Source organism: Fistularia commersonii, chromosome 6 (assembly GCF_037954325.1).
Source record: "Fistularia commersonii isolate RoL2024-O1a breed Wild chromosome 6, RoL_Fcom_v1.0, whole genome shotgun sequence".
NCBI lineage: Eukaryota > Metazoa > Chordata > Actinopteri > Syngnathiformes > Fistulariidae > Fistularia > Fistularia commersonii.
In genome coordinates, this window is record NC_141289.1 from 10,500,321 (window position 1) to 10,521,033 (window position 20,713).

A 20,713-nucleotide genomic window follows, 5' to 3' on the forward strand; every position below is an offset into this window, starting at 1 on the left:
AGGTTTGTCAGTGAGTGAGTGGACAGACATGAACAGATAAGGGCCATGACTGTGTTCATAGAAAATTTGTGTGGTATTTGTAGATTAAAAAAAGAATTGGATCGAAATATTCTTTTTAACATAAATTAATCCTCAGGTCTATGCAATATTTCAATGCTTTATTTTTGTTTAATCAGATACAACTTCTGTTTGATATTCTGTACAGCACTGAAGGCACACAAAAGCAAGAAATGATGTAACATAAGTATATACAAAATATACAGAATAAATAATTAATAATCTAGTTAGGTAGAAAAACTGCAGAGCTTGTGCTTACATGGACCATCTCAGATGTATTGGAGTTCCCTGGAGTATAAAGACAGAGTGTACTTATTAATTCAGAATAATGGCAATGTCCACATTTATGGATGTCACTCACTGGAACTCTGTTACCTTTGTTTTACGGACCTCAGGCCGTCAGGTCAACTATTCGTAAACTGTAGCTTTGTAAATAACGTTTGTCTTCAATAAATATACATGTGCTAATATGAACACTCCCTGCTTGTTATGAATTTAAAAAGTGTTAAACTCAGCACTGGGAAGGGATAATGAAACTTGTCACCACAATCCCATCAGAGAATACTGATGCACAGCCCACTCACACATGTATGCTCACACACACTAAGGAATCAGACATGTTTGTGGATCTTAATTCATGGAAACAATAATTCAAAATAAAAAAAATAAAGTTTCAGCAGGACTGTTGATTGTCATGCACCATCGTATGGCATTTGAATAGTGCAATGCATTTTTACAAGATTACATTTGTGTACAAGAGACTGTACGATAAGTGCTCTATATGTGTATATAAAAACATCAATTCTGTGGTAATAACTGGTAAAAATAAATATACTCCAAGTGTCCACTGCATTGGATCATCTGAAAGAAATAGCAGTATGACTGTCCTATCTTTGTTTCCCAATGTAGAGGTGGTGTTTGCTGACTCCATGGCACAATGAGCATTGCAGTTACAGCATCCCAGCTGGTTTCTGCTGACAGAGGGTGTAATCAGGTCAAATCCAGAGTCAAGATAGACTGATTAAATAGCAATTCTGGGTCAAATGGTGATTGAAATTCATTCACTTCTTTCTAAGCATCTGCTTCATCCTGTCAGGATGTCAGAGGAACGGGCCATGTGCTGTGTGGATCATTTATTTTTTGGCAGCAGCATGCCCCACACATTGAAATCAGTTCGAAACACGTTTTTTAAGATGGTTTAAAACCAAGTCTGTACACAGAAAGCCTCTTTATGCAACATTTGGCCAAAAACGTTACACCTGTCACTGGCTACATGGCTGTCCAAATTTAACAATAAAGAAAATAAAGAGTACCCAGATACATTCTCTGCTATATTTGAAAATAAAATTGGGTGCCCGTTATACAGTTCAAACTGTTGAAAGTACAATAGGGCAAACAGGACAAGGCACTTGGTCAAAATATACATATTTCTATGTCTGTGTATATCATAGATAGTTGTATTTTTTTTTTTTTTCTTGTTTTTTTTTCGTTTTGTTTTGTTTATGGTTTAAGATGAATTGAATGCAGCTTGATGCTCAAGAACTTCCAAGTAGTCTGGCTCAGTATGCAAGTTGGCTTTGAGTTCAAAGTACTCGTTCTTAGTTTGCTCCAGCATGACCTTGCGGGGTCTTGTGTACATAATTGTCTCCATTAGCTTTAACTCTTCCTGGTGCCCAGGGACTTGCATCTCCATTGAAGACTGAAGCTGGGGCATGTTTTTCCTCAGGTACTCCGTTATTCCGAGCTGATGCAGTTCCTTCTCCCTTTCCAGAATATTTCTGTACAAAGAGTTGGGATTCCCAAGAGTGAGGAACTCTGCCGGGCACTCTCCAGCTATGGGTCTTAATTTTGAGCCGGGATTCCCCGTGAGCGGAGAAGTGTTTTCCCTCTCCATGATACTCCGACAGATATGATGCTTGGCATTGGGATCATCAAGGCTGTAATCCAGATCTGCGTCATGTTCCTTGTGCTGGGAGCAGTAGGTGGGGTTGCGACAGATCTGTACAATTGGACTGTGTGATCGCTCCTCATACAGAGTGGCAGACCCTGTTCTTTGTGTCAGGGTGTGATGCGTCGTTTTCTGCCCGTACATGCTGTAATGCAAGTGAATGGGGCTGCTGCTTGTGTTTTCTCTTGGATGATCCTCTGCTGCTTTTTTCTTTGCCTTTCGCCGGCGCCGATGCACAACAAACACCACCAGCCCAGCAGAGCAGAATATAATCATGAGGACAAATACAAGGAGGCTTAAGATGAGCACCGAGAGTGGGACAGTGTCCGTGAGTGGCTTAAGGAAACCACTACCAGCACCATTTGGCCCCAGTGTGGTTGTCACAGTTTCCTCCTCATCAGGAGGCAAAGAATAATAGGTCCCTAGTCCAGGACATAGTATTTCATGATGAAGGTTTCTCAGCTCAGCCTGCATAACCTTCTTTGGGGTGTGACACAAAATAGAGCCCACCACCGTGTCCTTTCTAAGTTTCTCCACCCATTGTTTGAGACTAAGCAAGTCACAGCTGCAGTCCCAGGGGTTGTCCTCTAAATAAATCTGCTCTAATGAGTCAAGTTGATCGAGCACATTGCTCACTGGCAGATGCATGAGTAGATTTTTCCTCAGGTTTAATTTGGTGAGTGGCACATTGCGAAATATCTGCAATGGAAGAGAGCTGAGCAGGTTGTTATTTAATGACAACAGATTTAGGTTTGGCAGAGGATTAAAAGTGCCCGGAGCAATTTCTTTGATAAGGTTGTATTCTAGGTACAGGTATTCAAGATTGTGGAGTCCAACGAACATTGTCGAGAACAGCTTTTCAATTCGATTGCCATTTAAATAAAGTTTTTTCAAACTGCTCAAGCTGAGGAAAGTTTCATTGTCTATATAATCAATTCTGTTGTTTGCAAGGTTGAGCAATTCCAAACTATCGTATGTCACGAAATCATATTTCAAAAGTTTTTGAATCATATTTCCTGTCATAACAAGTTTGGTGGGGCTTTGCTGAAGTATTCCGATATCTGAGACCTTTTGAATCCCTCTGTCCTGACAATGCATCAAAAAGCCCACCACGGGGTGATTGTGACAAGAACAATGTTCCATACAAGAACTACCAGGAATATGAGACGGTGTTGGGGTCTTGCCATCATCTTTGGCATTGATCAACTTAGGAATCTGAGACACTTTGGATGACGGTGTAACGACCATATCAAGTGACTTCGATGGCTCCTCCAGGTTGATTTCTTTATAGAATGGGCAAAGATTTTCTCGCTTGATTTTAGCTAGTATGCTCCCTTTTAGATGTTGTGGCGTGGTACAGACCACGTCCCCAATAACTGACTGGGCCCTCATGTTCTCCATCCAGATTTTCAGGTGTAAAATTTCGCAGTCACACTGCCAGTCATTGTCCTCCAAGAGTAGTTCCATTATCCGGCCGATATGTTCCAAAAACCCAACGTAAGGCAGTGTCTGGAGCTTGTTGCCGCGTAAGTCCAGGTGAGTGAGGGGTACAAACCGGAAAATGTTGTTTGGTAAAAATTCAATGGCATTATCATTGAGGATAAGTACTTTGAGGCGGATCAGTTTGTTAAAGGCCCCTGGCTCAATGACCCGGATGAAATTTGTATCAGCTTGGAGAAACTCCAAATTCACTAGGCCTTGAAAAGTGTCCTCTTTCAGAGTGACAAGAAAATTGCTATTTATGTGGAGTTTTTTCAGAGAACCAAGAGCACTAAAGACCCCTGGTTCCAGATCTTGTATGCTATTACCCCCAATGTGCAGTGAGATGGCATTCTTAAGCCCTCCCATTTCTTCAGCAAGGAGCTCAACCAAGTCATTTTTGTAAAGGTTCAGGTGGAAGGGCACACCTGATGGGACTTTAATTTGGGAGATTTTGCTGATGTTCCTCTGCTCACAGTTGAGATAAAAGAAGCCATCTTTCCCCTCGCAGGAACACAAGGAGTCACAAGCCTCACTAATAGAGGATGATGCCTGCAAGGGATGGGTGTCTTGCGATCGAGCCGCGGTGAAGAAAAAGACGACGAAAATGACACGGGGCAGCATTTCTGTAGAGAATATCTGTGGAAAAAAAGGATATAAAGATTGGCAGAAGAAGTGGGGAGGGTGAAGGAAAATAACATTAATAGTGCAGGTCTTTCAAAGCATACACTGAATCTGTTGAGAGATGATATACAGATAAAATTATACCTAAGTCCTAAATAATCTGGAAGAGAAGTCCCTATTGATCCATATGTTCTGTTCATTACATTGTTGTGTGAAGTTAAATATATATTTCAATTATACACATAAGGGGAATTCAAACTAATCTCTAATGACACCCCATCAGGATATTCTTAAATGGAGAAAGAACATCAAACAAAATCAATATGAAATTTGTGAGCTCAACCCACAGTACCTGAATTTTACCATTGCAGACATATATTAAAAAGGCTTAGCAATGACACTAAAGCAATGTCTTTTTTCTTCCGAATCACAGATGGACTTTTTCTAGTGAAAATAAAATTAAAATAAATAAATAAATCAAAAATTAATATATAAATACAGTATGGATGTCTCTCTCTCTCTCTCTCTCTCTCTCTCAATATATATATATATACACACACACACACACACACACACACACACACAGTATACAGGCTATTCTACACTTGCATGACTCACACTAAGATACTATCTATTCAGATGACTGAACGGCCCATTGTACATTCACATCAACACGGCATTTCCATCGGGGGGAATTCTCATCGAGTCATCATTGTTCGAGCTATTGTCATTCAAAACAGAACGTGATCCAATACCAATAGGAGCTTCTAATCATGAATTCTATTTTATACACACAAATATAAGAGAAAGAGTGAGGGAGGAAGTTCTCTCTTTTTTAAGTACAAATATCTCAGGAGCACTCAAAAACTTCACCTTGTGTAAACATATTCAATCGCTCTTTCAATATTACAATTCAAGCTGTTGTACAAGTAGAGCTGAACCACAGGTAGCCCAATAAAAATGTGGAATGAGAGATCCCTGTACCACGTCTAAATGTATTGCATTAATCTAACTAAGATTACAATGGATCAAAGGCTCAATTGTCCTCAGGGGACTGCATTTGGATCCAGCATGACTAGCTATCCAATGTTAATAGAATTCTTCAAAGCGATAAGATGTGGATAGATGATGGAAATGCATAGCTGTTCTTGCTAAAGAATCCAATTAGTATTTGGAAAGCCTCATTCTATCAAAACTAGGCATGCCTCATACTGTCAGGCTCAGCTAGTGATCTACATGTCAGAAACCGAATCAATTCTTCGATCCTTTTCTGTGTGTTGTTGGATTTTCTTTTGTTTTGTTTTTTTTTCCTTAATTTTTTGAATGTTGAAACATTTTCAAGTACTGCAAAACATACAAAAGCAGGTCGGAGTTTTGGAAACCTGTAGAAAAGTGGTTTGAAGGATGTTGATGAAAGACTCAGAATGTGAACATATTGTTTGTGTTACTCTACTAAATATCCCATCATGGTAACCAGCAATGTTACAAAAGGCCATCCTTTGCATCCTCACTGAATTAAATATTAAATACAATCTTATTAATGAGCCTTACAATAACCACAGATAGTTTTGCACACCATCCAAAATCTATCATCTCCTCACAAAGAACATAGGGGATGAGTCTAATCTATTTTTTTCTTATGCCTTTCCTTTCTATTTCACCTTTGCTTCCTCTGCATTCCCCTCCATACCTTTGTATAATGTGTAACTGCAAGATTACCCAGGTCATGACTAACCTCAGCAAGCGATATATCCCAGTACACTCTCCAAGGTCACTTTAAAATGTTTTCAGTGAGAATAGATAGAGACTGAAAATAATTGCTTTCTAGTAATACTGGTGAAGTAAAAATAACTCAAAAGTACATTGTGTTTACACAAGTGGAACTACAGGATCCAAGATGAGGTTGTCTTTAATTTTAAACAGAGAAAAACCTTAAGGGGTACTGATGAAACTTCAACAAAAGGCCATTACTCTTGTTCAGTGAAAACTCACTGTTATTATTCCCAGTACCGTTAGTTTCTTTTTTTTTCATTGCTCATCACATTCACCCTTTTTTCACCATCATGCTGAAAGTAAGCTAGGAAGAAACTGGCCGAAAATATGCAACAGAAAAACCTTAATGGCATTAATACATGCAATAAGCTGCCTTTAAATCATCAATGTTAAAAAAAAAAAGGGTGGCCTGCAGACACGGCTCATTAATGTGTAGTTATTTTGCATCTTATCACACAAAAAGCTTTTGAATGAAAACAGTGACAATCAAAAGACATTTTATGAACATTTTATGACTGAAAAGATGTCAAACCCAAACACATACATGCATATTGTACTATATATCAATAGAAGACTGGTAAATTATCCATAGCTGAAAATTAGATGACTGTTTGCATGTTTATATGGTCCATCTTACAACTCGTCTCTGGCCTAATGCCACCTCGGAATTACTTTGGCCTTGTCTACTGAGGCCTTGGCCTCGTGTGCAAGATGAGCAGTGTAAGTAATGAATGAATTAATTAATATACATGACAGTAATGCTTGTGAAATCGAACGTGGTAAAAATGTGCTTTGTCACATACTGTGCAAATATCATACAGAATAGTTTAGTGTGCTATACTAACCTAGACCTAACCCTTGAATATACCTACTCCAACGGCCAGGATACACAGAAAAGCAAATACATCAGGGAGAGACACTGCAAGAAAATAATGAATTGTACTTTGCAGATGATAGGCACTGTTTTTTTAAACAACTATTTTTGAAGGTACACCTGAGTGTTGCCTTTTTTGGCCATGATTTTTTCACCAGTTAAAATTATCATTTTGTTTTTTTTAATTTTTTTTTCAGTTGTTGGTTTTGTTGGATCACTCAACCCCTAACGGAGTTCTTTTTTTCTTATATATTTTTATTTTCTTATCTATGCCAACGCAGTATAGATAAGTGTGAACCATCATATCATGTTGGACTTAAAGTATTTTAGATTCCATTGTGCAATAAGGCACTATTTTTTTTTCCAACCATGTACAGCGTGCTCTGAAATAGAAAGCAGGCTGAAGCACTTCTAAATCAGCATTAATTTTCAGATGCTGATCATTCTTTCATAATGTCTTCAGTGTCATCAATAGGGCCAATACTGATTTGGGCATCTCAGCAAGCTGAGACAAATTGACGCAATATAATTGGTGCAAAATACAGAGATGTTATCCAAAGGTTTATGCTGAACTACAACACAATCCCCATCAATAAAATGTTTTTTTTCGGATGGTTAAAACATTCAATGAGCTATGATAAATAGAATTTATGAATATCTTTCGTTTCTTCGTCATTTCCATTAATTTAGGAGTCTCGTGATTCTTATGGCAAAAAAAAACTCACTGACCTCTGACCCTGATGGCTTTCGAGATGATGTGAAATGAAACGGATTATTAACAGATGTTATCTCACTCTGAATGATGAACACAGCTAAGAACAGATATGAAAATAAATTAGACTCACGCAGCCTTTGTCTGGTGTGTCTGATACTCTCTTTTTTCGAACTGATCCTTTGGACACTCAGTGTTTCACGGAATTCTCCATAAACTACACAATGAGACATAATACTCTTCTGTTGCCATCTTTCCCTTGCATTCTTTCCTAGATTCAAACATGCATCTCTCTCTGCCAATTCAATTAGAAATGTACTGAACCCCTATTAGATCACCCCTAATGCGGAGAGTGATCTAATAGGGCTTCAGTACATCTATTCCCTCATGTATCCTAAGGAACTTGACTTGCTACCCATCGTCAAAATTGCATGAGTGTAAAAAAACACAACATCAACAACAAGGCAACAACAGACTGTGTCTACTGAGGAATGAAAATCTGGTGGAAATGTTTTCACACATTGAGTGCAAGTGCAAGTGCTTACATATACATTTGAGGTTAATTAAGCAAGCCAAGTGTAAATAAGCCAGCCATAACATGGGCTTACCCTGAGTTCCACTCAATGATCTATTATCTCATGGTGAGGTGACTAATTCTCATTCTTTTTGACTGAGGTGTTTCTTCATTCTAAATATTCCTATTTCCTCATGACATACAATTAACTGAATAGCATAGAAAGCTAAATTAATGTTTATTCTTAAAAAAAACAACCTTTGAAATTAATAAAAAACAAATAGAAAGGAGCAAAGTGGACTCTCCAGGTCCTTAATAGCAAAACATAAAGCATAACAAAACCCATCCCATTCAATTGAATATTTCTTTTATTTAATCCCTCTGAACTTTTTTTCAACTTTACTTGGCACTAAAAATTTTGCTCACACATTTTCAGAGAGAAAATATGGAGCACATAATGTTGGATGATACAAGATGTGAACATTTTCAAAGTATATGTTCTATCCCTCATATTTATTTTTCTTCCCCTTGCCAATCAATGAAGTATATTATATCCTTCAAGAAAAGCTAGAATTTTTACCAGTTAGCAACATGTGCCAAGCAAAATTGAGCAAGGCTGAGCAGGATGGCATATGTGTGTACTGTCCTCCTGCTGGTTCTAAGATATTAGTAGAAAACACAGACTATGTCTGTTTTTATTACCTGAAGATTCCCATACTGTGCATCACCCACCAACTGGCATGCAGCCTTCTATAAACCACCTGCCAAACACATTTTCCTATTGTGCTAAAACCCGACATAAAAATGACTGAAAAGATACCACATCTAATACAAGCTTCCCTGTGGCCAGATCAGTGTTGCAGCAGCATATTGGTTTTGCTCTATACAATGATGATTATTGCAGTATTCAGAAATTGCTGCAGACTGCCATTGGCAGGCCAAGCCCAGCTAGTTTGCTTTCAAATGAGTTTACTTTAATTTCTAGGGAGCACTTACAATGACCATAGAGCAAACAATGCTGTCAACACTACTAGTTGGACTCCAAGCTAATCGGGAGTAAAATACTGCACATACAACAATATACAGCCAGTTAGAGTAACCAATTACCCAGGGTAGAACTAACTATCAATTTGTAACTGAGATACTTGGGATTTGCAAAGTCATCTGGTTGTCCTTTTTTTCTCCATTGTAATGAGGTACAAAAAAAATTCCCCCCATCATTATCACTTTGCATGTTTTTAGCTGTGCATGAATGTTACATAACCCATTTCTACACTTCTTTTTCTTATATGACTATCTGTAATGGTAAATTGGCAATACTGATCCAGTTTGTGACAAAAGCTGGTAGGCGTATATTTACCTGAAAGCACACAATCTGGATGATATCCAAGAAAATTATAAAATAAAATGAGGACGTCAACGACTGATACAAGTTGCCCATAGGGCAGAAGCCTAATTCCTTTTTCTGTTGCTTGATGTTTCTTGATTGTGTAAGTACAACAGGCCTGTCATTGCTTAGGGCACTAAACAGAAACAACCATTTTTTGAAGCCTGTCAAGATTGCATTACATTCACAAATAAAATGGTCAGCCATGGAACATGGTTTTCTGTATGAAATTGTCATAAATCATGAGGGTTCTTCATGTAAGTAAAGGGTAATGACAAATGTAATGTGCCTAAAATAATAACACGAAAACAATACAAAAAGACAATTAAAATATAAAATAAAAATAAATGAATAAAAACATATCCTTCATGTCTTTATTGGACAGTATCATTCAACATTTAAAATTGACCTTTTGGAGTGACTGAGTCAGAACTCAGATGTCATAATAACTTGGCAGATTATGTGCAGTATACACACACACAGACACACACATATATAGGCCCTTGGTCACAGGCAAAAAAAATAAATGAATAAACTTTCCCAATTAGGCTTCAGGAAGTCACTGCTGTTTATAACGAGACAGAAATAGGTAAATGTTATTTCACTGTGTCCTGAAGATGCATGCCATTGCCATATTGCATAATGAAATTCTATAATCTCACCTGTAAGCTAAAATGAGTCTACTTCAAAAGGAGGTTGAAACCTCATCATGCTGAATTCCAGCAGGGGGAAATTGTGCACCCTTTTGACTCTTGAAGGAGAATTGATCTTATGTACACATCCTAGTTAACTTTGGTGTTTGGTGAAACTGACAGTGATTCTGGCACACCTTCTAGAGTTGCTAAACTATGTTTACCCTTTATATATCCTCTCACCTTTCATAAATTGCCAAGTATCAATAATTTAGAATTCTTTACAGTTCAGTATGAAACCAAGTCAATGATGCCTACATGTATGTACTGTACCTTTAAATGATTAATAACCTAAGAAATCTCTATTAAGATTATTAGTCACACTGTAGAATATCATCACTCTTAGACCAAATGCATTCATCCTTGGTTACTTGGGGGGAAATAGTTCACTGCTTCAAACTTGTGTGTTCGAGATCTTCTCAATGGACTATTAAATACATCAACTGTGTGCTTCCTTTGTCCTGTAGTAGTTTTACCCACTGGCACACCATAATATATGACACTGACAAGGAGGTCTGACTATGTATTTTTTTTTTGTATGTATTTTTGATAATTATTCGAGCTCCATACATCCCTAATTCATCTACCATGTTTGCAAAAGTAACAGCAGGGGGACGAGTATATATGGATAACTTCCCATAAAATCTTCTCAGAAATCCTCTCTTCATTATTTTTCTAAGCATGATTTAGACTTTATCACATGTCATCCTATGAATTTCTGATGATACATGTCTTTCACTCTGTATGTTCTTGTGTGTTGCATCTTGAGTCAAGCAAAAGCCCGAAGTGAGCCTTATTCAAGTGGCCAGATCATCTGTATGTGTGACATCTGCAAAAATCCAGTTGTAGTCGCAGATCAAACTGGGACCAAATGTGGTTTTGACCACAATAGCAAACATGGATTTCATGTGGATATGCAAGATACTGGATACGAAGAAGGCCATGGGTTGGATGAACAAGGCCATGGATACCTTGCATGTATGTAGTTGATAAACATAAAGCTATCTAAGTGCAAAGACATTTTTTTCCCTTCTTGCTTTGCATCTTAGGTACTGCATCATGAGCGATTCTCTGCTGGTAGGGCTTAATGTCTGTCAGTAAACACATGCATAATAGCACTAATAATAGAAGCGCAAAGACTGTGCGCGCAGAGATGGGGGAAGCTCAGCTCCCGTGGCAAGTTTTGATTTAGCAGACTTGCATTTCAAATGGTCTGTTTAACTAATGTGTGGTAATTAGTTCTCCAGAAATAAGAAAGCAGATTTAAATTGTATTGAGGTTTTTCCTGTATGAAAAAAAAAAAAACATCTGCACCAAACAGATGTATACTCTGTGTTCACAATTCATTCCCTTTAAAAGGGGGCATATGCTATATGAATCACGAGTCCCCAGTAAGTTGGGGGGGGGGGGGGATTGCAGTTAAATTAATTCACAGCAGTCAATACAGTCAGCTACATCTGAAAAAGCATGGCATATTACAAGCAAAGTGAATATGTGAAAGGAATACACCAGCCAGTTATAGGATTTCCACAGTTTTTGCACTAATATTCAAGTTTTGTGAAGTAGTTGGTGAGATGAGCAAGAATTGAATTAGTAGTACATAATCCACCTTGGTATCTTACATCCTCATTCATTCTTGTCTGTTTGAAATGAGCATATACATGACATCAGTAGAAAAGGCCACAGGGTAATACCAATGATAGTCTTATGATTCTCTCCATAAATAAGTGTTGATCTGTTTTTTTGATAAAGACACTTCAGTCTCAATGATGTTACACATTAAAAGGAACAGATACAGTTAGACCCAGAAATAGTTGGACAGCGACACAAGTTTTGTTATTTTAGCTGTTTACGAAAACATATTCAGGATACAATTATAAAATCATGTGGGTTTAAAGTGCAGACTCTCAGCTGTAATTTGAGCATATTCACATCCAAATTGGAGCAAGTGTTTCGGAATTACAGCTCTTTAATACATAGCCACCTCTTTTTCAAGGGACCACAAGTAATTGGACAATTGACTCAGAAGGCTGCAAAAAAGGCTGGATGAGCTCTTCCCTCAGTAACCTGTCATCAATTAAGTTGTTAAAAGGTTTGGAGTTGATTCCAGGTGTGTCATTTGCATTTGGAAGCTGTTGTTGTGAACAGACATGTGGTCAAAGGAGCTCTCAATGGAGGTGAAACAGACTGTCCCAAGGCTGAAAAAAGAAGAAATCCATCAAAGAGATAGCAGAAATGTTAGGAGTGGCCAAATCAACAGTTTGGTACATTCTGAGAAAAAAAGAGTGCACTCGTGAGCTTGGGAACTCAAAAAGGCCTGGAGGTCCATGGAAGACAACAGTGGTGGATGGTCACAGAATCCTTTCCATGGTGAAGAAAAACCCCTTCACAACATCCACTCAAGTAAAGAACACTCTCCAGGAGGTAGCTGTATCAGTATCTAAGTCTACCATAAAGATGACAGTAAATACAAGTGGGAGAGCTCATGATCCAAAGCTCACCACATCTTCTGTAAAACATGGTCTAGGCAGTGTGATGGTATGGGCATGCATGGCTTCCAATGGCACTGGGTCACATGTGTTTATTGATGATGTGACAAAAGACAGAAGCAGTCTGATGAATTCTGAAGTGTAGAGTGATACATTTTCTAATCAGATTTAGCCAAATGCAGCAAAGTTGATTAGATGGCACTTCACAGTACACATGGACAATGATCCAAAACGTACTGCAAAAGCAGGCCAGGAGTTTTTTTTTTAAAGCACAGAAATGGCATATTCTGCAATGGCAGAGTCAATCGCCAGCTCTCAACCCAATCCAGCATGCATTTCACTTGCTCAAGACAAAATTTGGGGCAGAAAGACCCACAACAACTGAAGACCGATGCAGTAAAGGCCTGGCAAAGCATCACAAAGGAAGAAACCCAGTGTTTGGTGATGCCCATGGGTTCCAGACTTCAGGCAGCCATTGCCTGCAAAGGATCCTCAACAAAATATTGAAAAATAATATTTTACTTAGGGTTATGTTTATTTGTCCAATTGCTTTTGAGAACCTGACATGAGTGTTTGTATAAAAATAGCTACACTTCCAACATGTTAAATCGGATATTTTTTGTTCAACCCCTTGAATTAAACTTCAAACTCTGCACTTCTAGTTGTTTCATTTCAAATCTAACGTTGTGGAATGCAGAGGCCAAATCATGGAGATTGTGTCACTGTCCAAATATCTCTGGTTCTAACTGTATTTCCTAGCTGAGGATAAACTAGAGGACATAATCTTAGATATACTGTAAGGTTGAATTGACAAGACTTCTATAGGACGAAGGATTAGTAACTTATACTAACTTTAAGAAACCATCGTAAATGTTGTATTATGTAAGCTGACTTTAACCCCTGGTATAAGTTTTATGTAAAATAATTATAACAATAATAGACACAAAAACACAAAATAAACACGCACATGAAAAAAGACTCAGTCCACTGTTTTCCACCTAAAGGATTAGCATTTAGCTAACCAAGCAGAAAAAGCCAGAGTATTGAAATATTGAGCATAATATTGAAAGTTCCTTGCGCTCGACAGTGATAATGCTAAACAGAACCTAGTATTGCCTTGACGTCAGACAGCAGTTTGTTTTATTATCTCCATGTGCATTTACAAGCCAATTTCATGATTGACTGTGGCATCCTGAGATTAATTTAAATAACTTTATTATATAGATCATTTGTACTAAAGCAGTAGTCATTTGAACCTATCAGCAGACCAACGTGAGGGAGGAGACTTGGAGCCGTGAACAGAAAGAACAGTCATTTTTGGTTCTAGTGTTCAAAGATATATTTACAGGGGGTTCAATGCACTACTTCACAAAATTGATTTGAAAATGGATTGCAAACAGCTCTGTATACAGCTGTAGTTGCAACCATGTGAATTCCTCATGGTACAATGACTGCCTACGAATAATATCACAACCATGTGATTTATCGCTATTTCACGATTGCTATCTCTACTTGCATTTCCAATGATAGGTTGAGATGGAACTAGATCAGAATCTAAACAAATCTGACATAAGCACAGTTTGGCTATACTGTCAAAAGTGCAATAAAAATTACAAAATAGCAAGCTATTTTCTGATGGTGCCTAATATATCTTTGTGGTCTAAACACACATGTACAATCAAACTGTAGGCACTTTTAGGCACAGTTCCTAAAACATTTTCAGGTACAAGGCTGTTTTTTCATCCATTCGGACAGCATAGGAACCATGTACCTTGGAATTTCAGTTTCGAAAACCATTTGCTTCTACCCCACTCTCCAACTCAAAGACAGGGTCTTATTATGGTTGCATAGAAACTCATATGACATAAGTGCTTGATGCTGGTAGAATGTATAAGCCATGGATATTTAGAGATACTAATTGCAGACTGCAGAGTGCCAATGTTAAGATCCAATGTGTGCACCTATAAGCGCTTTTCTCCCGCTTTGTGACAAAAGACAGAACCAGCAAGAAACGGACCGATGAATAGGATCAAGCTCTTCTGGCCTGCTACACCACAGAAGGATTTCCAGGGCTGGCAATGGAATATAAACATTTTTGATAAAATAACTGCGTTGTGCGCAAACTGCTGGGGTTGCATGCATGGAGAAAAAAAAAGAAAGGAAAACCTTAAATTAATTGTTTTTTACTTTATGCACCATGTTGTTCAGGTCATCTTCCTTTTCTTCGCTGTGGTTTGTTTTTGAGTGTGGCGTTTAAGGCACACGTCAAAGACGATTGCGTCATACCAGCCCCTACTGTGGGCCCTTACTGTCTGGTTATATGCAAAACTAAAAAGTTCCCCTGGAGGAGGGTAGTTCTTCGAATGAAATTCAACCTCGACGGTCCTCGGAACTGTTTTCTTAAACATTTTCTATCCAAAAGCAGCTTATTTTATATATCGTTCTTGGTACGGTTTCGGGGTCGATGACTGCAAACACTTGAGCTGACTTGTTCCTTCAAAGGGAAAAAGACTGTCTTAACGCCAATTAAGTAAGAATGCTGCGAATGGCAGTTACAAAAGCTGGACAACATTTTAAAGCCCCAGTTTAAAGTTGTTGGGAAAAACCTTCAGTCAAAAAAAAAAAAGCAAAAGGTCAAGATTTGTAATTTCCTGTTTTTTTTAGAAATAATATGTAGCAGGTATCATAAAAAAGACTGGATGCATTTGCAGTCAACACAGGCAGATACAGCATGTCTTTTCTGATGTGTGTATCACACACAGCTTTGTTGCAGCAGAGGGGAGTAGTGCATTGTGAACAAAGGTGTTTATCACTCTCAATAAGCTGCTCACTCAGTGTGTCATCAGAACACAAACCACGGCCCATTTATAGTTGATGTGATTTTTTTTTTTTTTTTTGTTTGTTTTTTCCAAAACGGCAGCTGTTCAAAATTTCTAATACGGTCGGTAACACAGGAAGAGCATGTCAAAAATGATGGTTTTGTTTTCGGTTTATTACCACATCATAGCGAACACTGCTATTTTGGTCGAATAAAGAGTATCAGTAACACAGCTTAAAAAAAAAAAAAAGAAAACAAATCTATGGTATAAAATATTAATATGATTGCTGTTTCTATATTTGAAAAGGAGGCTCTAACAGTTTTAATAGCGAGCACCATTGCTCCTCCTGGAAAAAACTGAGATCTCGAAAGATTCCAAGGAGAGCTCCACTTGGCTGAATCTCCCACCTTCTATATGTCTCTTGTTTGAAGGGTTTTAAAGCTTGAGGAATTCTTAGCGAGAGAATCTTCTTTTTTTTCCTCTCGGAAAAACTGGACTGAGGTCCAGTAATGTGTACTCACAAAAAGTCGATCATCACACTGAATAGCTTGTTGGACAGTCATTTTGAAGGCATTTTACAGGTAGTTATCTTTATAATGTGCCTCAAACTCCGTTTTAGACAAGCTGGAACGCACAACACAACATATAGTTAAGTTGGAGGCCAGTGCAAGCAACAGCCATCACTTGGAGGTCACCAACAAACAGTTGCGTGTATCTTACTAATAAGTCACTGCTTAAGCTTAGGCGGGTGGGGGTGGGACGTTAAATGGAGTATGAGAAGGAGTCGGAGACAGAGAATGCAAGACGGTAGAACTTGTTGCATCCAACCATTCATGCATGTGCGCGTGTGTTTCTAGGTTTGTGCATGCCTCAGCTTTGTTTATGTATATAAGCACTTTCGCCGTCTATCAATGTCCAGAGTGCCTTTGCAGTGTCCCCTCGCTCCAATTATGGTGAGACTTTTTTCCCCTTTCTTATTCTGCACTGAAAATGATGTGGCTTGCCCTACAGGGACTGCAACACCAGTACGCTGACATATTTGCAGCGTTTTCCACGACTGTCCGTGGCCCTCTACCATAATCCTGACAAGACATCAACCCACTTAAGAGGCAAGAGTTAGTTCAACTCTCCTGCCCTTGTTCCAACTCTCTCTCTCCTTTTTTTGATTCTAGTGATTCTATATTCTGTCCGTGAGCTCTAGTCTCCAAAGTCTTTGAGAAGCAGAGTCTCTCCAGTACATATGCAGGATTTCTCTGACTGAAGGAAGTGTACTTCAAATGGAGTATCACAATGCCTTCTATCACAATGGCTTCTATCCAAACGAAAGAAACAAAAAGAAAAGCCTTCCTTGGGCATTTGACAGGTGAGAGGAACAACAAACCAAACAAGTATCAGGTGACTTCCTTGATGAATGTACAGTGACGCATGACATCCACACAAACACAGATGTTTTCTGCTGTTACCTGATTATAATCAAGACCCAAACAACTGCCGCACTGATAAGCTCATAATCATGTACATCCTGTCCAATAAATGATGCCCCGTATGTCTATCAGGGAAGCATGATCAGGCTACTTATTCAGTTCAACCAAATACCAAAAGAGTCCAGTTTGCGTCACTTTTTTTTTTTTTTTTTTTTTTTTAGTTCTCAGATTACCACCTAAGCCCAAATCTTTATCCAAAACCAATAGATGGTACAAACGGACCGTGGCGTTAATGGCATGGATGAGAATTCCCCTATCAATATTAGACAATTGATTCACTCAGGCAAATAAATAAATAAATAACATCGAGGGCTCAATTATACCATGTCCATCTTAAAGTAATTGGACATTAGTCACTTCATTAACCTACACTTATATAGGTCTGGCAATGTGCCATCCCTTTGGAAAACTGGAAAGTGCACATCAATTAAATCCAGCTTAAATGCAGTACAGGTTTATTCGGTCAGCAGTGGTCATGCACATACACTGTAGGTGTGTACAGAGTAGCAGTGAGGTGGCTGTGCAGCCCAAAATGGACTTCATTGGAGTCTTGAAATAGGAGTCTTGACATAAGTCGTGATGTGGCCCCCCGTGCACGACACAAAGAAAAGAAAAATGTCATGATGCAGGCGCAGCAACTGTCTATAATACCTACCAGGTTGTTTGGTTTTAAAATATGTTTTTTTTTCTAATAAAAACCACCGGCAATTTTTTTTTTCTTTTTCTTGGACGGGTAAAGTGAAGCACGACAGCTCCAATCTTAGAACCGTGAGACCGTGGGCTCGTACCGTGGGATACAGTAACGGTGGGTGGCACTCAGCCAGGTGTGTTCGAAGTACCGGAGCTCCCTCCGGCGCATTTACTGGTCCCCGGAGGAACCTGTCAAAGCCCAGGTACTCTTTTTATTTTTTTGTTTTGTGGAAATATATTATTCAAAAAACACCATCTTAGTCGGTCCCCATTTTGCACAGTTGTGTTTTGATGGTCAACAGTATCTACACCAGCTGCGAAGCACCTTTAAGCTTCGTCCATAAACCTGGATTGTCTATTGCCTTCACCGTCGCGTGAAAAAACAGGAGTTTTACACTCGAAAACTGACCCGAGAGTGAACGAATAAATCAAGTACCTACCTGAAAAAAATACACATATCAAAATAGAATACAAGACAGATCGTGACTTACCGATTACAACGGATGGGAAAAATAAAAAAAAGGGGGGGGGGGGGGAGGGTCGCTATTCCAAATGTTCTCTGTCCATCAATGCGGGAATCCGACGCATTGAAGAGGAGCGAACCCCTAATGACACTTTCCCTCTGGTTCACCGCCTTCACTACAAATAAGCTGCTGAACGGATAAACTTCGGCGGCTCCGGCACTCCGGGGCTGTCCCGTCGAGTCCCACGGTTCTCCGGGGCTTCAGATGCGCTGTCACACTGAGGGGTGGGCGCCGAAGCTCCGCTCCGGTCCCGGGATGAGGACGAGCCTGTCTCCTCCCACTGCCGCTGAATTAATTAAGTTGCAGGTTCGAGGCACCGGACCGGCGGGGCGGGAGAAGGGGGGTATTTTAGAGAAATATCACGATAATGTTGCTTGTTTGTTTTGGTAAAAATTCAATTTAATCATTACAACAATCAACGAATCAGGCTCTCGTACAACCCCGACCTTATAAGTGGAAATTGCCCAAGATGCGACGTACTGGAGGGTTTCCGTAATTTGCATGCCGTCGGTGGAAGAAGTGTCAAGCGAAATAAAAAATAGATATTATAACTTCCGGTGAGGCGTTCCAAAATAAAAGCGCATTGCTAATCGTCAAGCTCTCTGAACGTCTGCAAAAGTAATGGGGAGCTTTTGAGCACAAGGTATATGTGGATTTCGATTGCAGATTCAAAATATTGGGCCGGCATTGACGTTTCCATCATAATATAAGTGTAATGTCAATCTAAAAAAGAAAAAAAAAAAAAAAGGAAAAAATAAAATAAGGCGACCTACTTCCGCGTTAGTTTTCACAGCTAGAAGCCTATAGAATTGTTAAAGGAGCTCCTCCCCCTGGAGGGCTCACTGCATAGAAAGTGGAAAAATGAAATAATTTTAAAAAATTCCAACAGTGATATGCTTTGAATAAATAGGTCACAGCATCATTCCAGAATGCAAATTTATCTGCAGCCTAATACAAAAACCACCCCATAACAATTTAATTATAGCCAAGCAAGTCTGAAAAAAAAAGAAACATGGCAAGCACAGTCCGTCTTCCACCAGTGCAGTGAACTTGGATTCTGTCTGGTTTGTGTCCTTGAGCAAGCATTAGCCGAAGAATTACCAATGTCACTTGAGTGGAAGTTGAACCTGGCCTCTGACCTTGCAGCAGATGGTGTGTAACCTCCATTCAGCTCATGCCTCTATGTGCTGACTTTAAATGGTAAATTCTTTGATATGTCACCCCACCATCTAATACTTGATTCATCTGCATCCAAACCCAAAGTGTTCCCTGCAGTTTACTGGTTAATCACTTTCAGATGAGCTGAGAATGTCTCCCTCATGCTGTGATCTTATGCATCTGCTGCTCAAAGCCGAGTGGGGTTAATCACTTCGTTACTGTAAATGTAAACGGCGTCTAAAATAAATCACTGGGTGGCGCAAGCCTCATGCTCGACTTCAGTGACTCAAGATAGATTCCAATAAGGAATTAGGATGTACATGTAAAAAAAGAAAATGTTCATCTCAAGGACTGACTCACAGACTACTTGCATTTCACCGTTTACCTTTTCAATTTACTCACTCTATGTGCACATGATAATTAGTGCATATTTTAATTTGCACAACCCTTACAGGCCCTGGCACGATAGTCAAGAAACTGGTATTTAGCCTTATCTACATTCTTTAAATATTTGCAGAATTTACTTTTCTGGCATATTCATCACTTGCAGGCCTTTATTGTAATGTTATACAGAAGGTATTTTATATTACATTTTTACCATATCATTTTTCACACTCAATCACTCACTGGGAACAGCAAAGTAAGATTGCATCTTATTGAGAAATACATTTCCTTAATGTGCATATGACAATAAACACCTGTGAACACACCTAAGAATCAGTCATGAGTTTTGCAGAATGAAAATAGTTGTGTCTCACATTGATATTTTAATGACTTAATGGAAATTCTACTGTATGTCTTTGCAAACAAACATATGTGTGTGAGTGTGTGTAAAACATGAATTAATTCATTCATTATTTCATTATCTATACCACTTACCCCACACTCAGTCGTGGAGAGGCTGGAGCCGATCCCAGCTGTCACTGGGCAAAAGGCGGGGTTCACCCAGGACCGCTTGCCATTCAGAGGTCCATATATAGAGATATATAGACTCTCATTCACATGTCTGGGCAATTTAATGTCTCCTATGAACCTACTGCATGTTTTTGGACTGTGAGAGGAAACCCATGCAGACACGGGAGAACATGTAAACTCCACACAGAAAAGCCCTCTTTCAGAATAGAACAAGGGTCTTTGGGTTTGAAGCGGTAGCCACTGTACCACCATGTGCAAAACTATATCCATTTAAAAAAGAAGCTCTTGAAATCGATACCTAACTTTAAGCCACGTATGATTTGGATTTTAGCTGTCACTCTCCAAGTACCACCCAGAACAATTGCCCCAATCTAGTTTAATTTAGCTCTGATTTAAAAAAACAATACTACTTCTTTTCTCAGTGAAATCCATAAGCCAAATAAGATCCTTGAGTGATCGGTTCTTCACATGCTGTTCCGAAGTAACTGCTGTTCTCAGCTGCACTGATGGGAGAAAATTCCCAATCCCCCCCTTTTTTTCCCCTCCAGTCATCATATAAAACCTACTATCCCTG

General features: G+C 38.9%; 1 protein-coding gene across 1 annotated transcript; it reads right to left on the reverse strand.

Moving 5' to 3' along the window:
• Window positions 1-1,551: 1,551 nt before the first annotated feature.
• Window positions 1,552-18,572, reverse strand: slitrk6 (SLIT and NTRK-like family, member 6). Its single transcript, XM_086148052.1, has 2 exons — window positions 18,034-18,572; window positions 1,552-4,123 (listed from the first exon to the last, which is right to left on the reverse strand). Exon 2 carries the CDS (start codon window positions 4,106-4,108, stop codon window positions 1,565-1,567), a length of 2,544 nt encoding a protein of 847 aa, XP_086004178.1. The 5' UTR covers window positions 4,109-4,123; window positions 18,034-18,572; the 3' UTR covers window positions 1,552-1,564.
• Between the last annotated feature and the right edge of the window lie 2,141 nt (window positions 18,573-20,713).

What these genes read in the sequence shown, in the direction of transcription:
- slitrk6 (XM_086148052.1), bottom strand. Translation starts at nt 4,108, where the DNA reads ATGCTGCCCCGTGTCATTTTCGTCGTCTTTTTCTTCACCGCGGCTCGA.